A 19,295-nucleotide genomic window follows, 5' to 3' on the forward strand; every position below is an offset into this window, starting at 1 on the left:
CCCAGCACTTTGGAAGGCCGGGGGGGCGAATCACAAGGTTAGGAGTTCGAGACCGGCCTGACCAACGTGGTGAAACCCCGTGTCTACTAAAAATACAAAAATTAGCCAGACGTGGTGGCACGCACCTGTAATCCTAGCTACTCAGGAGGCTGAGGCAGGAGATTTGCTTGAACCCGGGAGGCGGAGGTTACAGTTAGCTGAGATCGCGCCACTGCCATCCAGCCTGGGCAACAGAGCGAGACTGTCTTACAAAAAAAAAAAAAAAAAAATTGTGGTTCTTATTTTTGAAAGGTTCATCTTTTATTCTTCCTGCTCAAGATATGAGTAGTAGTTCATACACCACAATTACAGTGTTAGAATATTCTGTATTTTTCTGTGTACTTGTTACCAGTGAGTTTTTGCACCTTCAGGTGATTTATTATTGTTTGTTAACATCCTTTTCTGGCCAGGCACGGTGGCTCACGCTTGTAAACCCAGCACTTTGGGAGGCCGAGGCGGGCAGATCACGAGGTCAGGAGATCGAGACCACGGTGAAACCCCGTCTCTACTAAAAGTACAAAAAAATTAGCTGGGCGTGGTGGTGGGCACCTGTAGTCCCAGCTACTCGGAGAGGCTGAGGCAGGAAATGGTGTGAACCCAGGAGGCGGAGCTTGCAGCGAGCCGAGATCGCGCCACTGCACTCCAGCCTGGGTGAGAGAGCGAGACTCCGTCTCAAAACAAAAAAAAACAACAACAACAACAACAAAAAACATCTTTTTCTTTCAGATTGAAGAACTTTTTTTTTTTTTTTGAGATAGAGTCATGCTGTTACCAGCCTGGAGTTCAGTGGTGCCATCTTGGCTCACTGCAACCTCCAACTCCCAGGTTCAAGCAGTTCTCCTGCCTCGGCCTCCCAAGTAGCTGGGATTACAGGCATGTGCCACCACGCCCAGTTACCTTTTGTTTTTAGTAAAGACGGGGTTTTGCCATGTTTGCCAGGCTGGTCTTGAGCTCCTGACCTCAGGATGATCCGCCCGCCTTGGCCTCCTAAAGTGCTAGGATTATAAGCGTGAGTCATCGTGCCCGACTTGGTTGTTTATTTTCAAATAGCCTGAATTCAAGCTCACTAATGTTTTCCGCTGCTTGATACATTTCTGCTATTGAGAGACTCTGATGCATTTTTCAGTTTGTCAATTGAATTTTTCCACTTTGGGATTTCTGCTTGATTCTTTTTTACTAATAATTATTGCAGTCTCTTTTTAAAATTTATAGGATTCTGAATTTGTTCTCTGTATTTTCTTAGATTTCATTGAACTTTCTCAAAGCATTCAGTTTGAATTCCTTCTGAAAGTTCACATATCTCTTATCACTTGGGAATTGGTCACTGGTGTCCTTTATTTTTAGTTCATTTGGTGAGGTCATGTTTTCTTGGATGGCCTTGATGCTTGTGGATGTTCATCAGTGTCTGGGCATTGAAGAGTTGGGTATTCTATTCTTTGTAGTCTGGTTTTGTTGGTACCCATTCTTTTTTTTTTTCTTTTTTCTTTTTTTGAGACAGAGTCTCACTCTGTCGCCCAGGCTGGAGTGCAGTGGCACAGTCTTTGCTCACCGCAACGTCCGTCTCCCCGGATTCATGCGATTCTCCTGCCTCAGCCTCATGAGTAGCTGTGATTACAGGCGTGTGCCACCACGCCTGGCTAATTTTTGTATTTTTAGTAGAGATGGGGTTTCACCATGTTGGTCAGGCTGGTCTCGAACTCCTAACCTCGTGATCTGCCCTCCTCGGCCTCCCAAAGTGCTGGGATTACAGGCGTTAGCCACTGCATCCGGCCCCCATTCTTCTTGAGAAGGTTTTTCAAGTATTCAAAGGGAATTAAGTGTTGTCATCTAAGTCTTCGCTCACTGCAGCCATACATGCATTAGAGGGCACCCCAAGACTAGTAATGCTGTGACTCTGTAGAGGTATCACCTTGGTAGTCTTACGGAGGATCTGGGAGAATTCCCTGTATTACCAGGCAGTCTCTTGTCCTCTTACATTTCTCCAAACAAATGGAATCTCTCTTTTTGCTGAGCTGCCTAGAGTTTAGGGAAGGGTGACACAAGCACTGCCACGGCCACCATCACTGGAACTGTACTTGGTCTCACCCAAGGCCTGTGGCAGCTATTTTCTGGCCACCACGGATGTTAATTCAAGGCCAAAGGGTGCTTTAGTCAGTAGGTGAAGAATCCTGCAAGGACTGGGTCTTTACTTTCAGTGCAGCATGTTCCCTTCTGGCCCAGGGTGCGTCTAGAAATGCTGCTCAGGAGCCAGGGCCTGGGATTGGGAGCTTTAGGAATCTGCTTTATTGTACTGGGGCCGAGCTGCCACCCACTTGGAAGATAAAGTCCTTTTTACTCTTCTCTCACCTCAAGCAGGTGGGTGTCCCTATGGACACCACAGCTGGGAATGTGTTGGGTCATATCTGAAGCTGGCACGATACGACATGGCGCCTTGTTTTTTATTCAAGGCATAAGGGCTCTTTAGTTAGCTGCTGGTGAATCCTACCAGGACTAGGTATTTCCCTTCAAGGCAATGGGTTCCCTTTTGGCCCAGAATATGTCTAGAAATGTCATCTGGGAGCTATGGCCTAGAATCGAGGCTTCAGAACTATGCTTGGTGCTTTATTTTACTGTGGCTGAACTAGTATCCACACTGCAAGACAAAGTCCTCCCTACTCTTCCCTCTCCTCCCAGAGCTGTGAGCTGTGGTACCTGGAGTTGGGGGAAGGTTGGCACAAGCACTCCCTTGGCCACCCTAGATGGTGTCTCACTGGGTCACATGTACCCCAAGTCACTGGCTATGAGCCCAGCACAGTACCATGACTTGTCCAGGAATTGCAGTCCTTCTGGTCTAGACTGCCTTTCAAGTTTATTTAGGACCCCAGAGCACTTTACCCATGGTGGTGGGGCTTACTAAAATTCAGATTCTTTGTCTTTTTGGGCAGAGTTTCACTCTTATTCCCTAGGCTGGAGTGTAGTGACGTGATCTCAGCTTACCACAACCTCTGCCTGCCGGGTTCAAACAATTCTCCTGCCTCAGCCTCCCGAATAGCTGGGATTACAGGCATGCGCTACCACCTCCAGCTAATTTTTTTGTTTTTTAGTAGAGACGAGGTTTCTCCATGTTGGTCAGGCTGGTCTCGAACTCCCGACCTCAGGTGATCCGTCCACCTTGGCCTCCCGAAGTGCTGGGATTACAGACCATAGTGCCCAGCCCGAAATTCAGATTCTAATCACTGGGATGGACAATTCCCCTCTGACTAGGGCTGGTCTAAATACTCCCTCTGTGGGTGCTGGCTGAATTCTGTCCTGTGCTGCTTTCCACTATGACAGGGCAGCCCTGAGTTTCAATACAAAATCCCACAGTCATTTCTCTCTCTCTCCCCCGAGCACACAGATTCTTTCTCCACCCCACACTGCATTGTGAGGGAATGTCAGGGGTGTTGGGGGAGCAGTTCAAGACTGTCTTCCTTAATTTCTTCAGTGTCTTTTTCCTTGATAGGATGTCAAAACCAGGTACTGTGATCGCTTACCTAATTTCTGGTTCTTATGAAGGTGCTTTCTTGTGTGGATGGTTGTTCAATTTGGTGTTCCTTGTTGGAGATGATCACTGGAAGGTTCTGTTTGGCCACCATGCTCTGTCTCCTCTCCCCTGCCGTCTCCTTTTTTTACTTAGGGGTTTAGAATGTCTGACTGACCAATATGTACAGTCAGGTCTCATTCTGAATTCATCTACTTGTGACCTTCCAAGCCGACTAGGCCCAGCGCTTAGTCCAGCCTTCGTGATGGTCCCTCCACATCCTAATTAGCCTCCCTCCAGTTCATTTCACACAAAGCTGCTGTGTTCACCTTTCTGAACTATAAATCTGCCCAGTACTCTACCCTACTTAAAATTCCTCATTGACTTCCCATTTGCCCTGAGAATTAAAAGCCAAAGTCCTAAACGTAGCTTTTTAATTTTTTTTTTTTTTTTTTAATTTTTAGATGGAGTCTTGCTCTGTCACCCAGGCTGGAGTGCAGTGATGTGATCTTGGCTCACTGCAACCTCTGCCTCCCGGGTTCAAGCGATTCTCATACGTCAGCCTCCCAAGTAGCTGGGATTTACATGTGTGCGCCATCACACCTGGCTAATTTTTTTTTTTATCTTTAGTAGAGACGGAGTTTCACCATGTTGGCCAGGCTGGTCTTAAACTCCTGACCTCGAGTGATCCACCCGCCTTGGCTTCCCAAAGTGCTAGGATTATAGGTCTTAGCCACTGCACGCAGCCCTGAATATAGCTTTTAAGTTCCTTTATTGTCATATTCCTTTTGACGAGTCTATCATTTTCTGACTCACTTGTACATGTGTGTCTCACCCTTGGTCCAGCCATTGGTGCTTTTCTTTACTTCTTTATTTTTGTTATTTTATTTTATTTTATTATTTTTTAAATGAGACATGGTATCACTATGTTGCCCAGGCTGGTCTTGAACTCCTGAGCTCAAGCAGCCTGCCTGCCTCAGCCTCCCAAAGTGCTGGAATTACAGTGATGAGCCACTGTGCCCAGCTCATTGGTGCTATCTTTTTTTTTTTTTTTTTTTGAGACGGAGTCTCACTCTGTCGCCCAGGCTGGAGTGCAGTGGCGCGATCTCGGCTCACTGCAAGCTCCACCTCGCGAGTTCACACCATTCTCCTACCTCAGCCTCCCGAGTAGCTGGGACTACAGGCGCCTGCCACCACACCTGGCTAATTTTTGTATTTTTAGTAGAGATGGGGTTTCGCCGTGTGAGCCAAGATGGTCTCGATCTCCTGACCTCGTGATCCGCCTGCCTCGGCCTGCCAAAGTGCTGGGATTACAGGCGTGAGCCACCATGCCGGGACCCCATTGGTGCTATTCTTTTATGTGATAGAGCCATCTTCTCCCTTTTTTTGGATTTTTAAACATACTCTTCCTTTTATTTAGACTATTCTCCATCCCAACACCTTTCCTAAACTTCTTTCACACCTTAGACTAGCTGACACTTCCCTTGAGAAACCTTTCTTTTTTATAGGTTGCTTTTTCTATAGAATCTCTTAGTATTTACTCATTTTATTGTGAAGCGTCTGATCTTATTTAGATGACAAGTATAGGAGGATAGAAACTATTTCATATTTTTCTCACCCAGCAGGCACAATTTCTGACATGTGGTAAGCACTCAGTAAATATTGAACTTTAGAGGCTAGGACATTCGAGTGCTTTGGTGACTGTGGTTGTGCTATATAGGTATTCTGTTACTGTTAGTTTATAATAAAAGCATTACTCTTGAAGTATGAAAAAAGCCTTATTCAAAACATTTCATGTGTATAGTTAATATTACTTTGCTTGTGCCCATGGCAAAAATGGATTACTAAAGTTATTTAAGATATTTAAGTATAATTGTTTCCTTTATTTAGTTACAGCCAAGTTCTACTTCTGAATCTATGGATCAACTACTAAACAAAAATAGAGAGGGAGAAAAATCAAGAGATTTGATCAAAGACAAAATTGAACCAAGTGCTAAGGATTCTTTCATTGAAAATAGCAGCAGCAACTGTACCAGTGGCAGCAGCAAGCCGAATAGCCCCAGCATTTCCCCTTCAATACTTAGTAACACGGAGCACAAGAGGGGACCTGAGGTCACTTCCCAAGGGGTTCAGACTTCCAGCCCAGCATGTAAACAAGAGAAAGATGATAAGGAAGAGAAGAAAGACGCAGCTGAGTGAGTAAACCTGGAACTTAGACCATCCTGTTACTCAATTAATTTTTTTTTTTTTAAGGGCATTTAGGTCCTTCCAACTGTGAAGAATCCATCTGGACTTTTAGACTACTTTATACATTGCCCTTAGTTTACAAACAGCTAGTCCAAACAAATGACATCTTAAGTAAATGAGATTATTGCACCCTGTGCTACTCTTCTGTTCTTCCCCTTTTTTTGCACCCCAGGGCTAGAAAAACAAGGCATAAATTAAGAAAAGTTTTTCTGTAAATGAACAGGAGTTGAAAAATTATCAATTCGGGGGACCTATCTTTACTGGATTCCACTCATTAGTCACCCTCACTGTGCTGCTAGGATGAAAAACTGCCACTGTCAAGGAGAGAAGCATGCGGTGCTTCTACCTGGAATTCAAAATATTTTTCATCAGAAACTGTGTTTTAGTTAATGTTTAGATTTGTTAAGATAGACTTAATTCTGCACATTCAGTATATTAATTAAATGGACTTTTAGGGGCTAACCTCAGAACTTAACTACCATTGACTTAGGTGTTCTGGGGACCAAACAATCCAGTTAAAGCTGAAGTTTTGGAATGCAGCTTATTGATAAATTGGGGACTGCTTATTCTTGATTTGAGGCAAATTTTTTTTACAGCCATGACTTTTTCCAGGTATGTCATGTAAAATATCTTCTCACATAAAAATTACTGCATGCTAGAATATTGGTATGTTGACTGGTGGCTTATACCTATAATCCCAGCACTGTGGGAGGCCCAAGCAGGTAGATTACTTGAGGTTAGGAGTTGAAGACCAGCCTGGCCAACATGGTGAAACCCTGTCTCTACTAAAAATACAAAAATTAGCCAGGCATGGTGGTAGGTGCTGGTAATCCCAGCTACTCGGGAGGCTGAGGCAGGAGAATTGCTTGAACCCAGGAGGTGGAGGCTGCAGTGAGCCGAGATCATGCCACTGCACTCTAGCCTGGGTGACAGAGCGAGACTCTGTCTCAAAAATAAATAAATAAATAAAAGGATACTGTTATGTTAAGAATTGCTTTTAAGGATATTTTATAAGTAGCTACTGTCTTTTCAGCTCAAGTGTTTGTTGATTGGCCGGGCGTGGTGGCTCATACCTGTAATCCCAGCACTTTGGGAGGCTGAGTCAGACAAATCACTTAAGGTCAGCCTGGCCAAAATGGTGAAACCCCATCTTTACTAAAAATAAAAATTTTTAAAAAAGTTAGCTGGGCATGGTGGCAGTCTCCCATAATCCCAGCTAATCAGGAGGCTGAGGCAAGAGAATGGCTTAAACTCGGGAGGCAGAGGTTGCAGTGAGCCAAGATTGCACTGTTGCACTCCAACCTGAGCAACAGAGTGGGACTCTGTGAAGGAAAAAAAAAAGTATTTTTTGATTGCCATTGAGAGGAGCAGTTGTATATTACTCAGATTTTTAAAAAATTGTTCTTTTATAGCTGTATTCTTTAAGGGATTAAGGAATGGGCAATATAAGTGTACATGTTTCAATAAAAACGATTAGTGATCTTCTAGTGAGAACAGTTTAAATCTATATTGAGCAATTTTTTTTAAATTGTCAGGTATGCCAGATTTTAGAGCAACATAAAGTCCATGTAGATTTCACTGGCCTTTATATTTTTTTTAGGCAAGTTAGGAAATCAACATTGAATCCCAATGCAAAGGAGTTCAACCCACGTTCCTTCTCTCAGGTAGGTTTATTACTTTCTTTGAGGTTATCTAGTCCCAAAAAAAGAAAAATTATTAGTAATAGTCCTTCTTCCATACCTGCCATCTGAATTTTATTTTAGTGTGCTAAAACAACCTTCTTTCTTTTTTTTTACATGGCCATTAATGAATACTTTTTAGACATTAAAAAAGGTCTTTGTTTTGTCATCAATTAGATGTGATCTTGGGCTTGAATTTCTCTGACCCAGAATTTGACGATGGTTGGCTAGCTAGGCTGTCAGGTTTATAGATATGTCCTCTGCACCTGAGGGTTTTGCATCATTGGATTCAACCAACCATGGATCAAAAATATAGTTAGGATAATCTGTACTGAACACATGCAGACGTTTCCTTGTCGTTATTCCAAAACAATACAGTAAAGCATTTACCTTGTTTTAGGTATTATAAGTAATCTAGAGATGATGTGAAGTATATAGGAGGATATGCATAGGTTGTATGCGAATACTACATGATTTTATATAAGGGACTTGAGCATTCCAAGACTTTGGTATCTTCACAGGGTACTGTAACCAATCCCCCACAGATACCAAGAGATGACTGTACTATTGTTATTATTCTACTGAGATCATAAGAAGATATATTTATTTTTAATTTTTAAAAACACTTGCGTCAGTTTCTTAAAAATCGCTGCCACTGTTTTTAATATTTTTTAATTGGCAAAGTTTTAAGTTCCTACTGAAACATTTTTTCTTTTATTGAAATGTGAAAATTTATGTGCTGTGTTTTTGTTTTCAATAAAAGGGACATGGTTAAAGCAAGTAAAATTAGAAAGATTGGGAAAATCAGTCTTTAAATTGCAATAATAGTTCATCTGTTACCTTGAAATAATTGAATTTATTGTTGTTTTTGTAGCCAAAGCCTTCTACTACCCCAACTTCACCTCGGCCTCAAGCACAACCTAGCCCATCTATGGTGGGTCATCAACAGCCAACTCCAGTTTATACTCAGCCTGTTTGTTTTGCACCAAATATGATGTATCCAGTCCCAGTGAGCCCAGGCGTGCAAGTAAGTCATAGAATTTGATGTTCACTTAGCCTCCCCAATTGTTTGTATCTGACAAACCAAGCACTCTTTAGGTTTTCAGTGACTTGAGGTGTGATGGTTATGCATATGTGTTTGAAACAGACAGGCATGCAGAGATTCAATGTGTTGTTAAGTATAAGGACCTAAATCTGAGAATGTTTTCTGTGAAAAAGATGGTTTAGATTTACTGTAGTTTGGGGTTTGTTCCTTTTAGCTGTGGGTATGATCTAATTTTTTAATGACTAATGGAGAATCAGGAAACCTTCTCATGCCTAGCTCTCTAGCAGTATAAAACTAAGAGTGACAATACCTTGTTATTATCATAGGAGCCTAATGTTAATTTTTTTTTTAATTCTCTCAAGCCATTATACCCAATACCTATGACGCCCATGCCAGTGAATCAAGCCAAGACATATAGAGCAGGTAAAGGTGAGAATAATCCTGCCTGTGTTTGCTTGTAGTTTGCATGCTGCATGAATTGAGTAACTAAGTTTATAATGAACAAATAGTTGTAGTTTAGCTCTGACTTTTTGATGAGGCTATGCATTGGCTTTTGATGAACAACATTACACAGATATTCACATGGATTTTATGAAGAAAAACGGGAGGAAAAATGCTCATCAGTTGTGATTATATAGTATCCTCTTCAAAAAGAGTAATTGGAGGCTGGGTGTGATGGCTCACACCTGTAATTTTAGCACTTTGGGAGGCCAAGGCAGGAGGATTGCTTGAGCTCAGCCTGAACAACAGAGACTTTGTCTCTACTAAAATTCAAAAAAATTAGCTGGGCATGGTGGCATATGCCTGTAGCCCCAGCTGTTTTGGGGACTGAGGCGAGAGGATCACTTGAGCCCAGGAAGCAGAGGCTGCAGTGAGCTGTGATTATGCCACTGCCCTCCAGCCTGGGCGACAGAGTGAGACCCTGTCTCAAACATAAATACTGGCCGGGCACAGTGGCTCATGCCTGTAATCCCAGCACTTTGGGTGGCCAAGGTGGGTGGATCACCTGAGGTCGGGAGTTTGAGACCAGCCTGGCCAACATGGCGAAACCCCATCTCTACTAAAATACAAAAATTAGCCGGACCTGGTGGCACCTGCCGCCTGTAATCCCAGCTACTAGGTGGGGCTGAGGCAGGAGAATTGCTTGAACCCGGGAGGTAGGGGTTGCGGTGAGCCAAGATCGTGCCACTGCACTTCAGCCTGGGCAACAGAGTGAGACTCCATCTCAAAACAAACAAACAAACAAACAAACAAAAAACAAACAAAAAAACAGACTAATTGGCTGGACACAGTGGCTCCATGCCTGATATCTCAGCTGGAGGATGACTTGAACCCATGAGTTCGAGAGCAGCATGGGCAATATAGTGAGACCCTATCTCAAAAAAAAAAAAAAAAAGGTAATTCCAAAGCTTTTTAATCTGAAATCTGAACTTAAATTTGAAGAAGAGGGTTTGCTAGATTAATTTACTAGATTGCTAACCTTGCTTTATATATACCTACAGTTATTTCCCCAAAGCCAGAATTTCTTTTGAAGCAGAGGGGCAACTAACTTCAACCAATGTTAAGATCCTGTTAGAAGGATGTTTCGGCTAGGCTTGGTGGCTCACGTGTAATTCCAGCACTTTGAGAGGCTGAGGTGGGCAGATCGCATGACTGGGAGTTTTAAAACCAGCCTGGGCAACATGGCAAAAACCCATCTCTACAAAAAAAAATAGAAATCTTAGCCAGCCATCATGGTGGGCTCCTATAGTCCTAGCTACTTGGGAGACTGAGGTGGGAGGATCAATAGAACCCAGAAGGTCCAAGCTGCAGGGAACTGTGACTGCACCACTGGGCTCCAGCCTGGGTGAAAGTGCGAAACCCTTCCTCAAAAAGAAAAAAAGATGGATGTTTCTGTATTAAAATTAGGGAGTTGTTATATAATGTAGTTGCATAAACTAGTATTCTGTGCTTGTGTGGTTAAAGAGCCTTCGTAGAAAAAATCCCACATTTTTCTTGAAATCTTTTGGCCAGCCGTGGTGGCTCACACCTGTAAGCCCAACACTCTGGGAAGCCTAGGTGGGCAGATCACTTGAGGTCAGGAGTATAAAACCATCCTGGCCAACATGGTGAAAACCCATGTCTACTAAAAATACAAAAATCAGCTGGGCATGGTGGTGCGTGCCTGGGTGACAGAGCAAGACTCCGTCCAAAAAAAAAAAAGTTCTTTTAATGTTGGAAAATGCTAAAGGGTTTCATTTTTGCCAACCAGTTAATTTAGAGTGATTAATTGCTATCAGTTGAGAAACTATAGAAAGTAGAATAATTTATACAGAAAAGACATTTCTCAGTGCCCAATAATTGCCTTTCTGACATAAAGTTTTCATTTTTCCTGAATTAATAAGATTTCCTCAATGTGTTTTTTGGGTGGTGTGTGTGTGTGTGTGTTTGATACAGGGTCTCGCTTTGTTGCTGAGGCTGGAATGCAGTGGCGCTATCACGGCTCAATGCAGCCTTGACCTCCCGGGCTCAAGCGATCCTCCCTTCTCAGTCTCCTGGATAGCGGGGACTACAGGTGCACACCACCACACCTAGCTAATTTTTGTATTTTTTGTAGAGATGGGTTTTGCCATGTTGCCTAGGCTGGTCTCAAACTCCTGGGCTCAAGCGATCTGCCTGGCTCTGCTTCCCAAAGTGCCTGCGCCCAATTTTCTCAATGTTTGACGTAATCGTGATTTCATAGATGTTAACTAAAACTCTTAATTTTCGTTTTCTCAGTATGCTATTTTTTTTTTTTTAGCCTTGGAACATATGAACCTGTTGAAAGAACTCTGCCTGAAATAATGTAATCAAATTATAGAGTTTAATCTTATTTTGAGGGCCTTTAAAAATTCTGAGAAGAAAGTGGGGTTTTTTTTTTTGTTTTTTTTTTACTGCCATTTTAATGTAGTGTTGAGGTGTTCATGTATCACCAGCAGGTGTAGCTGTTTTCAATGATTACTTAAAACAATGCAATAGGAACTTTTTGTTGTCATTAAAATATAAAAGATTACTGTAGTAACAGCAAGCATGACAATTTGGCTATCTGATGGGAGAGTCACATTCTAACTTCAGGAGGTACCGTCTTTATAATAGAAATGATATACTCAGAGGCTGGGCACGGTGGCTCACGCCTGTAATCCCAGCACTTTGGGAGGCCGAGGTGGGCAGATCACGAGGTCAGGAGATCAAGACCATCTGGCTAATACAGTGAAACCCTGTCTCTACTAAAAATACAAAAAATTAGCTGGGCTTGGTGGCAGGCGCCTGTAGTCCCAGCTACTCGGGAGGCTGAGGCAGGAGAATGGCATGAACCCAGGAGGCAGAGCTGGCAGTGAGCCGAGATAGCGCCACTGCACTCCAGCCTGGGTGACAGAGCGAGACTCCGTCTCAAAAAAAAAAAAAAAAAAAAAAAAAAAAAAAAAAAAAAAAAAAGTAGAGAAAGGGCTTTGCCATGTTGGCTGGGCTGGTCTTGAACTCCTGGCCTCAAGTGATCCACCTCCCTCGGCCTCCCAAAGTGCTGGGATTACAACAGGTGTGAGCCACTGCTCCTGGCCTGAATATACCACTTTTACCTGTCATCAGTTGAGCATTTGGATTATTTCCTTTTTCTGGCAATGAGTAATGCTTTTGTGGATTTTCATGTACAAATTTTCATATGAGGCTGGGAGCAGTGGCTCATGCCTATAATCCCAGCAGTCTGGGAGGCTGAGGTGGGCAGATGACTTGAGGTCAGGAGTTTGAGACCAGCCTGGCCAACATGGTGAAATCCCATCTCTACTAAAAATACAAAAATTACACTGGCATGGTAGCGTGCACCTATAATCCCAGCTATTCAGGAGGCTGAGGCAGGGGCATCAGAATCACTTGAACCTGGGAGGCGGAGGCTGCAGTGAGCTGAGATCACACCACTGCACCCCAGCCTGAGTGAAAGAGTGAGACTCTGTCTCAAAAAATAAATAAATAAATTTTTTTTTCATGTGGCCTTAGATTTTCATTTCTCCTGAAGTAGAATTGCTGTGATGCAACTGCCAAACTTTTCCAAAGCGGCTGCATCATTTTGTATTTCTGCCAGTAATGTACAAGTGTTCCAGTTTCTCCACATCCTCATAAGTAACCGATATTGTCTTTGGTTTGGGTTATGTCATTCATTCTAGTGGTTATGAAGTGTCATTGTGGTTTTTTTGTTTTTTTTTTTGTATTGTTTTGAGATGGAGTCTCACTCTCGCCCAGGCTGGAGCACAGTGGCACGATCTTGGCTCACTGCAGCCTTCGCTTCCTGGGTTCAAGCAATTCTCCTGCCTCACCCTCCCAAGTAGCTGGGACTACAGGCATACGCCACCACGCCAGGCTAATTTCTGTATTTTTTGTAGAGATGGAGCTTCTCCATGCTTCCCAGGCTGGTCTCGAATTCCTGAGCTCAAGTGATCCCCCTGCCTCAGTCTCCAGAGTAGCTGGGGTTATAGGCATGCACCACTGTGCCTGGCCCATTTTTGTATTTTTAGTAGAGATGGAATTTCACCATGTTGGCCAGGCTGGTCTTGAACTCCTGACCTCAAATGATCCACCTGACTCACCTTCCCAAAGTGCTGAGATTTTAGACGTGAGCCACCGTGCCCCGACTGTGAGTTATCTTTTTACTTGCTTGATGGTGTTCTTTGTAACACAGTTTTTAATTTTGATGAAGTTCAGTTTATCTGTTTTTTTGTTGTTGTTGCTTGTGCTCCTGATGTCATGTCAAACAAATCATTGCCTAACTCAAGGCCACAGAGATTTACTCCTATGAAACTCCTATAAAACTCCTATGATTTTTATAGTTTAGCTCTTAACATTTAGGTCTACAATCTCTTTTGAGTTAATTTTTGTGTATGATATCAGAGTAGTGATCCAGGTTTTTCCTTTTGCTTGTGGATATCCATTGTCCCCACCTCATTTGTTGGAAAGACTATTCTTTCCTCTTAAGTTGTTTGTTTGCTTGTTTATTTTTGAGATGGAGTGTCGCTATGTTGCCCAGGCTGGAGTGCAGTGGCGCTATCTTAGCTTACTGCAACCTCTGCCTCCCAGATTCAAGCGATTCTCCTGTCTCAGCCTCCTGAGTAGCTGGAATTACAGGGGTGCACCACCACACCTGGCTACTTTTTGTATTTTTAGTAGAGACGGGGTTTTACCACATTGGTTCAGGCTGGTCTCGAACTCCTGACCTCATGATCTGCCTGTCTCCTGGCACCCTGGGAGGCTGAGAGGCTGAGGTGGGAGGATCACTTGAGCTCAGGAGTTTGAGACCAGCCTGTACCATTTATGCCTGGCTAATTTTAGAATTTATCTTAAAGTATAAAATGTGAATCAAATTTATCTTGTTCTAAATGACTATCCAAAATGTTTGAACCAGTTTTATTAGTCTGTAATTTACATACAAGAAAATGCTCATCTTTTTATGTTTACATTTTAATGAGTTTTGACAAATATATTTGCTCATGTAACTACTTGCTTCATCAGTGAAGATGGAAAACATTGTGCCTGTTCCTCTTCTCTGTCCAGCTATACTTTATTACCACTAGCTCCAGTTAACCAGTAATCTGCCTTCTTTTACTATAGATTAGATTTATCCTCTCTAGATTTCTTTTTCTTTTTCTTTTTTTTTTTTTTTTAACTTAAAAAAATTTTTTTTTGGAGACATCTCATTATATTGCCCAGGCTGGTCTCGAACTCCTGAGCTCACCTCAGCCTCCCAGAGTGCTAGGATTACAGATGTGAGCCACCTCAGCCAGCCCCTAGATTTTTTTTTTTAAATAAATGGAATCAAACAGCATATAACAGGGGTGTTCAATCTTTTGGCTTCCCTGGGTCATACTGGAAGAAGAATTGTGTTGGGCCACACATAAAATACACTAATACTAATGATAGCTGATGAACAAAACAAAACAAAAAAAAAGCAAAACTTACGATGTTTTAAGAAAGTTTATGAATTTGTGTTGGGCCACATTCAAAGCCATCCCAGGACACAAGGTGGACAAGCTTGGTATATAATTTCCTATGTGTGTCCTAAACATTGTAGTAATTTGAGTTTCATGTTAGTATCAGCTTATTCTTTTTTGTTTGTTTTTGACATGGAGTCTTGTTCTGTCTCCCAGAATTGGTCTGCAATTCCACTGCCTCAGCCTCCCAAGTAGCTGGGATTACAGGCACGCGCCACCACGCCTGGCTAATTTTTGTCTTTTTTTTTTTTTTTTTTTTTTTAGCAGAGACGGGGTTTCACCATGTTGGCCAGGCTGGTCTCAAACTCCTGACCCCAAATGATCCACCTGCCTTGGCCTCCCAAAGTGCTGGGATTACAGGCGTGAGTCACCGTGCCCAGCCAGCTTATTACTTTTTATTGCTGGGTAGCATTTCGTTTTATGATTATACCACAGTTAATTTACCCATTACTAGTCAATGGGCATTTGAGTTATTGCCAGCTTTTGGCTATTATGAATGAAGCTGCTGTGAGCATTTGTGTACAAGTGTTTGTGTTTTTATTTCTTTTAGTTAAATACCTAGAATTGGAATTGCTGAGGTATGGTAAGTGCATATTTCGTTTTTTAAAAAAATTTATTTTATTTTTTATTTTTTATTTATTTATTTATTTTTGAGATGAAGTCTCACTCTGTTGCCCAGGCTGGAGTTCAGTGGCGTGATTTCAGCTCATGGCAACCTCCCCCTCCCGGGTTCAAGCAATTCTCCTGCCTCAACCTCCCAAGTAACTGGGATTACAGGCACGCACCACTATGCCTGGCTAATTTTTTTGTATTTTTAGTAGAGACGGGGTTTCACCACATTGGCCAGGCTGGTCTCGAACTCCTGACCACAAGTGATCCACCCGCCTCAGCCTCCCAAAGTGTTGGAATTACAGATGTGAGCCACCACACACTGCCTGGTAAATACATATTTCAATTAATGAGAAACTAGCAATCTTCCAAAGTGATTGTATCATTTTACATTCCAACTGATCAGGTACATATGCAGGTTCCAAGTGTTCTGCAGCCTTGTCAACACTTGGTATTGTCTTATCTTTTTAATTTCAACAGGTCTAATGGGTGTCTTATGGTATTTCATTGTGATCTTAAATGTACATTTCTCTGATGATGACTGATCCAGGAGCACCTCGTCATGTGTGTGTTTATTTTCAGCTGTCAACCTTTTTTTAGTAAATTGTTCAAATCTTTTTTCATTTTATTTATTTATTTATTTGATGGAATCTCACTCTATTGCCCAGGCTGGAGTGCAGTGGTGCCATCTTGGCTCACTGCAACCTCCGCCTCCCAGGTTCAAGCAATTCTCCTGCCTCAGCCTCCCAAGTAGCTGGGATTACAGGCATGTGCCACCATGCCTGGCTAATTTTGTATTTTTAGTGTAGGTGGGGTTTCACCATGTTGGTCATACTGGTCTCTAACTCCTGACCTCAGGTGATCTACCCGCCTCGGCCTCCCAAAGTGCTGAGATTACAGGTGTGAGCTACTGCGCCTGTCCTAAAATTTCTTTTTGTCTCAGTGTTTCTGGCTCGGTGCAGTGGCTCATGCCTGTAATTCCAGCACTTTGGGAGGCCAACCTGGATGGATCATTTGAGCCAAGAGTTTGAGACCAGCCTGAGGAACATGACAAAACCCTGTCTTTGCAAAAAAAAAAAAAAAAAAAAAAAAAAGATAGAAGAAAAATTAGCCAGGCACGGAAGCGCATTCCTATGGTCCCAGCTACTTGGGGGGCTGAGGTGGGACAATCGCTTGAGAGAGGTTGCGGGGGTTTGCAGGGTAATGGAGGGGTGATCGAGGTTGTGGTGAGCTGAGATTGCACCACTGCACTCCAGCCTGGGCAATAGAGCCAGACCCTGTCTCATAAAAAAAAAAAAAGTCATGTTTCTTTTCTTACTGTGAAAAGTAAAGTTACTACTTTTAGTAAATTATTTTAAGTTATTTATATATTCTGGTTACAAGTCCTTTCTCAGATATAGGTATTGTGAATATTTTCTCCCAGTCTGCAGTTTTTTTGAAGAGCCAGTATTGTTAATTTTAATGAAGCCTTATTTATCAAGCTTTTCTCTTAAGGTTCATGCTTTTTTGTATCATAATAGGAAATATTTTACATACCCTAGGTTATGAATGTTTTTATGGTTAGGTGTATGGTTGATTTCAGGTTAGGTTTTGTGTAGGGTGTGATGTAAAGGTCGAGCTTCATTTTCTCCGCCATAAATATTTACTCAGTTTCTCTGGCACCAAACTCTGTTTTCCATTGGTGGCTTTATTTTTTTTCTCTTTTTGAAACAAGAGTCTCGATCTTGTTACCCAGGCTGGAGTGCAGTAGTGTGACCTTGGCTCACTGCAGCCTCCACTTCCCGGGGTCAAGCGATTCTGCCTCAGCCTCCCGAGTAGCTGGGATTACAGATGCCCACCACTACCCCCAGCTAATTTGTATTTGTTTGTTTTTTTTTTTTTTTAGTAGAGACAGGGTCTCACCATGTTGGCCAGGCTAGTCTCGAACTCCTGACCTCAGGTGATCTGCTCATCTCGGCCTCCCAAAGTTCTGGGATTACAGGCATGAGCCACTGTGCCCAGCCATAGCAGCTTTATTGAATTCAGTTGACCGTATTGTATATGTGTCTATTTGTGAACTGTTTTGTTGTATTGATCTTTGTATATATCCTTATGCTAATTCTCTCTTTATTGCTGTTACTTTGTAATCAACCTTTTAAGTTCATATGAGTCTCCCAGTTTTATTCTCGTCAAAATTATTCTTATTCTGCATTCTTTAAATTTCCAAATAAATTTTAGAATCAGCTTGGGATTGTGCACTGAATCTTTATATCAGTTCTGGGAGAAATACCTTAACAATATGGAATCTTCATTGATGTCATCATATACTGCTCCATTTATTTAAGTCTTAAGTTTCACCAGTGTTTTCTAGTTTTCTTTGTATCAGTTTTGTGCCTACTTTCTTAAATTTATCCCTTAATATTTCCTCTGTTTTGTGCTGTTGTGAGTTATGTTTTAAAAACTTCAACGTTTGTTTATTCGTAAATAGAGATGCACTTGATTTTTGAATATTGACCTTGTATCTTGATGTGTTTGGTAAACCCACTGTTTCTGGCAGCCCTTTAAGACTTAAACATACAGTCATGATCTAATCACCATGTTGGTGGTTTTTTTTTTTTTTTGTCCTTATTGTACTGGTGCATTACTGAAAAAAGCATGAGATTTTGCCACGCTCGCATTCTTAGGGGTGAGACATTGTCTTTCACTATTAAGTATAGAGTTAGGTGTTACTTCAGTTCCTAATTTGCAGAGGTGGGTTTGTTTTCTTTTTAATCATGAATGGTTGTTGGATTATGTTCAAATACTTATCTACTAAGTATATCATATTGACCAGGTACAGTGGCTCATACCTGTAACCTCAGAGTTTTGGGAGGCTAAGGCAGGAGGATTACTTGAGGCCAGGAGTTCAAGGCCAACCTGGGTGATGTAGGAAAACCCCATATCTACAAAACAATTTAAAAATTTGCTGGGCGTGATGGCACACACCTGTAGTCCTAACTACTTGAGAGGCTGAGGAAGGAGGATTGCTTGAGCCCAGTAGTTTAAAGCTGCAGTGAGCTGTGATTGTACCACTGTACTCCAGCCTGGGTGACAGAAGGAGACTCTGTATTTAAAGTGTGTGTGTGTGTGCGCGTGTGTGTGTGTGTGCATAGATAGATAATAATGTAATTCCATTATGGTCATACAAACTGATGTGAAATGCCATTTTATCATATAACAAGTGTCTATCTGTGGTTGAATTTGTTTCTGGATTTTTCACTCTGCTTCACTAATCTAATAGGACTACCTTCTCATCCACTCTCTGCCAACATTGATTTTTTTTTTTTTTTTCAGATTACCTTGAATTTTCTGTTTATTTTTCCATATGAACTCTATAATTAACTTACTACTAAAAAAATTAGTTGCCTTTTTAAAACCAACTGATCTTTAAAATACATCTTGGCTGGGCCCAGTGGCAGGCACCTTTAATTCTAGCTACTTGGGAGACTGAGGCAGAAGAATTACTTGAACCCAGGAGGCGGAAGTTGTAGTTGAGCTGAGATCGCGTGCCTGTACTCCAGCCTGGGTGACAGAGCAAGACCCCGTCTCTTGCAGTGAGCCGAGATTGCGCCACTGCACTCCAGCCTGGGCGACAGAGCGAGACTCCATCTCAGAAAAAAAAAAGAAATAGAAAAGATAAATCTTTTTACAATAATATGTTCCAATTAGGGTCCAAATCAGGCTTGCAAATTGGATTTGTTTATATGTTGAAGTCATTTTTTTTAAATTGTTTCGTATTGTGGTAACTTCTTTTTTTTTTTTGAGATGGAGTCTTGCTCTGTCACCTAGGCTGGAGTACAGTGGCACAATCTCAACTCACTGCAACCTCCCCCTCTGGGGTTCAAGCAGTTCTCCTGCCTCAGCCTCCCAAGTAGCCCAGCTTTTTTTTTTTTTTTGAGACGGAATCTCACTCTGTCGCCCAGGCTGGAGTGCAGTGACGCGATCTCGGCTCACTGCAAGCTCCGCCCCCCCAGGTTCATGCCATTCTCCTGCCTCAGCCTCCCGAGTGGCTGGGACTACATTCGCTTGCCACCACACCTGGCTAATTTTTTTGTATTTTTAGTAGAGTCAGGGTTTCACCGTGTTAGCCAGGATGGTGTCGATCTCCTGACCTCATGATCCACCCGCCTCGGCCTCCCAAAGTGCTGGGATTACAGGTGTGAGCC

General features: G+C 42.3%; 1 protein-coding gene across 14 annotated transcripts in view; it reads left to right on the plus strand.

The window, feature by feature from the left end:
- ATXN2 (ataxin 2) overlaps positions 1–19,295 on the plus strand; it is a 150,947-nt gene that overhangs the window by 109,108 nt on the left and 22,544 nt on the right. For 6 of the 14 annotated variants that reach the window (XM_032168671.2, XM_032168666.2, XM_032168661.2 and 3 more), the window contains 5 exons: positions 5,429–5,733; positions 7,386–7,449; positions 8,339–8,491; positions 8,872–8,938; positions 15,053–15,085. In XM_032168671.2, coding sequence (XP_032024562.1) covers positions 5,429–5,733; positions 7,386–7,449; positions 8,339–8,491; positions 8,872–8,938; positions 15,053–15,085 — 622 coding nt within the window. The remainder of the gene's footprint in view (positions 1–5,428; positions 5,734–7,385; positions 7,450–8,338; positions 8,492–8,871; positions 8,939–15,052; positions 15,086–19,295) is intronic. The other 8 variants (XM_032168672.2, XM_032168676.2, XM_032168665.2 and 5 more) reach the window with 3 other exon arrangements.

Source organism: Hylobates moloch, unplaced genomic scaffold (assembly GCF_009828535.3).
Source record: "Hylobates moloch isolate HMO894 unplaced genomic scaffold, HMol_V3 SCAFFOLD_12, whole genome shotgun sequence".
Lineage (NCBI taxonomy): Eukaryota > Metazoa > Chordata > Mammalia > Primates > Hylobatidae > Hylobates > Hylobates moloch.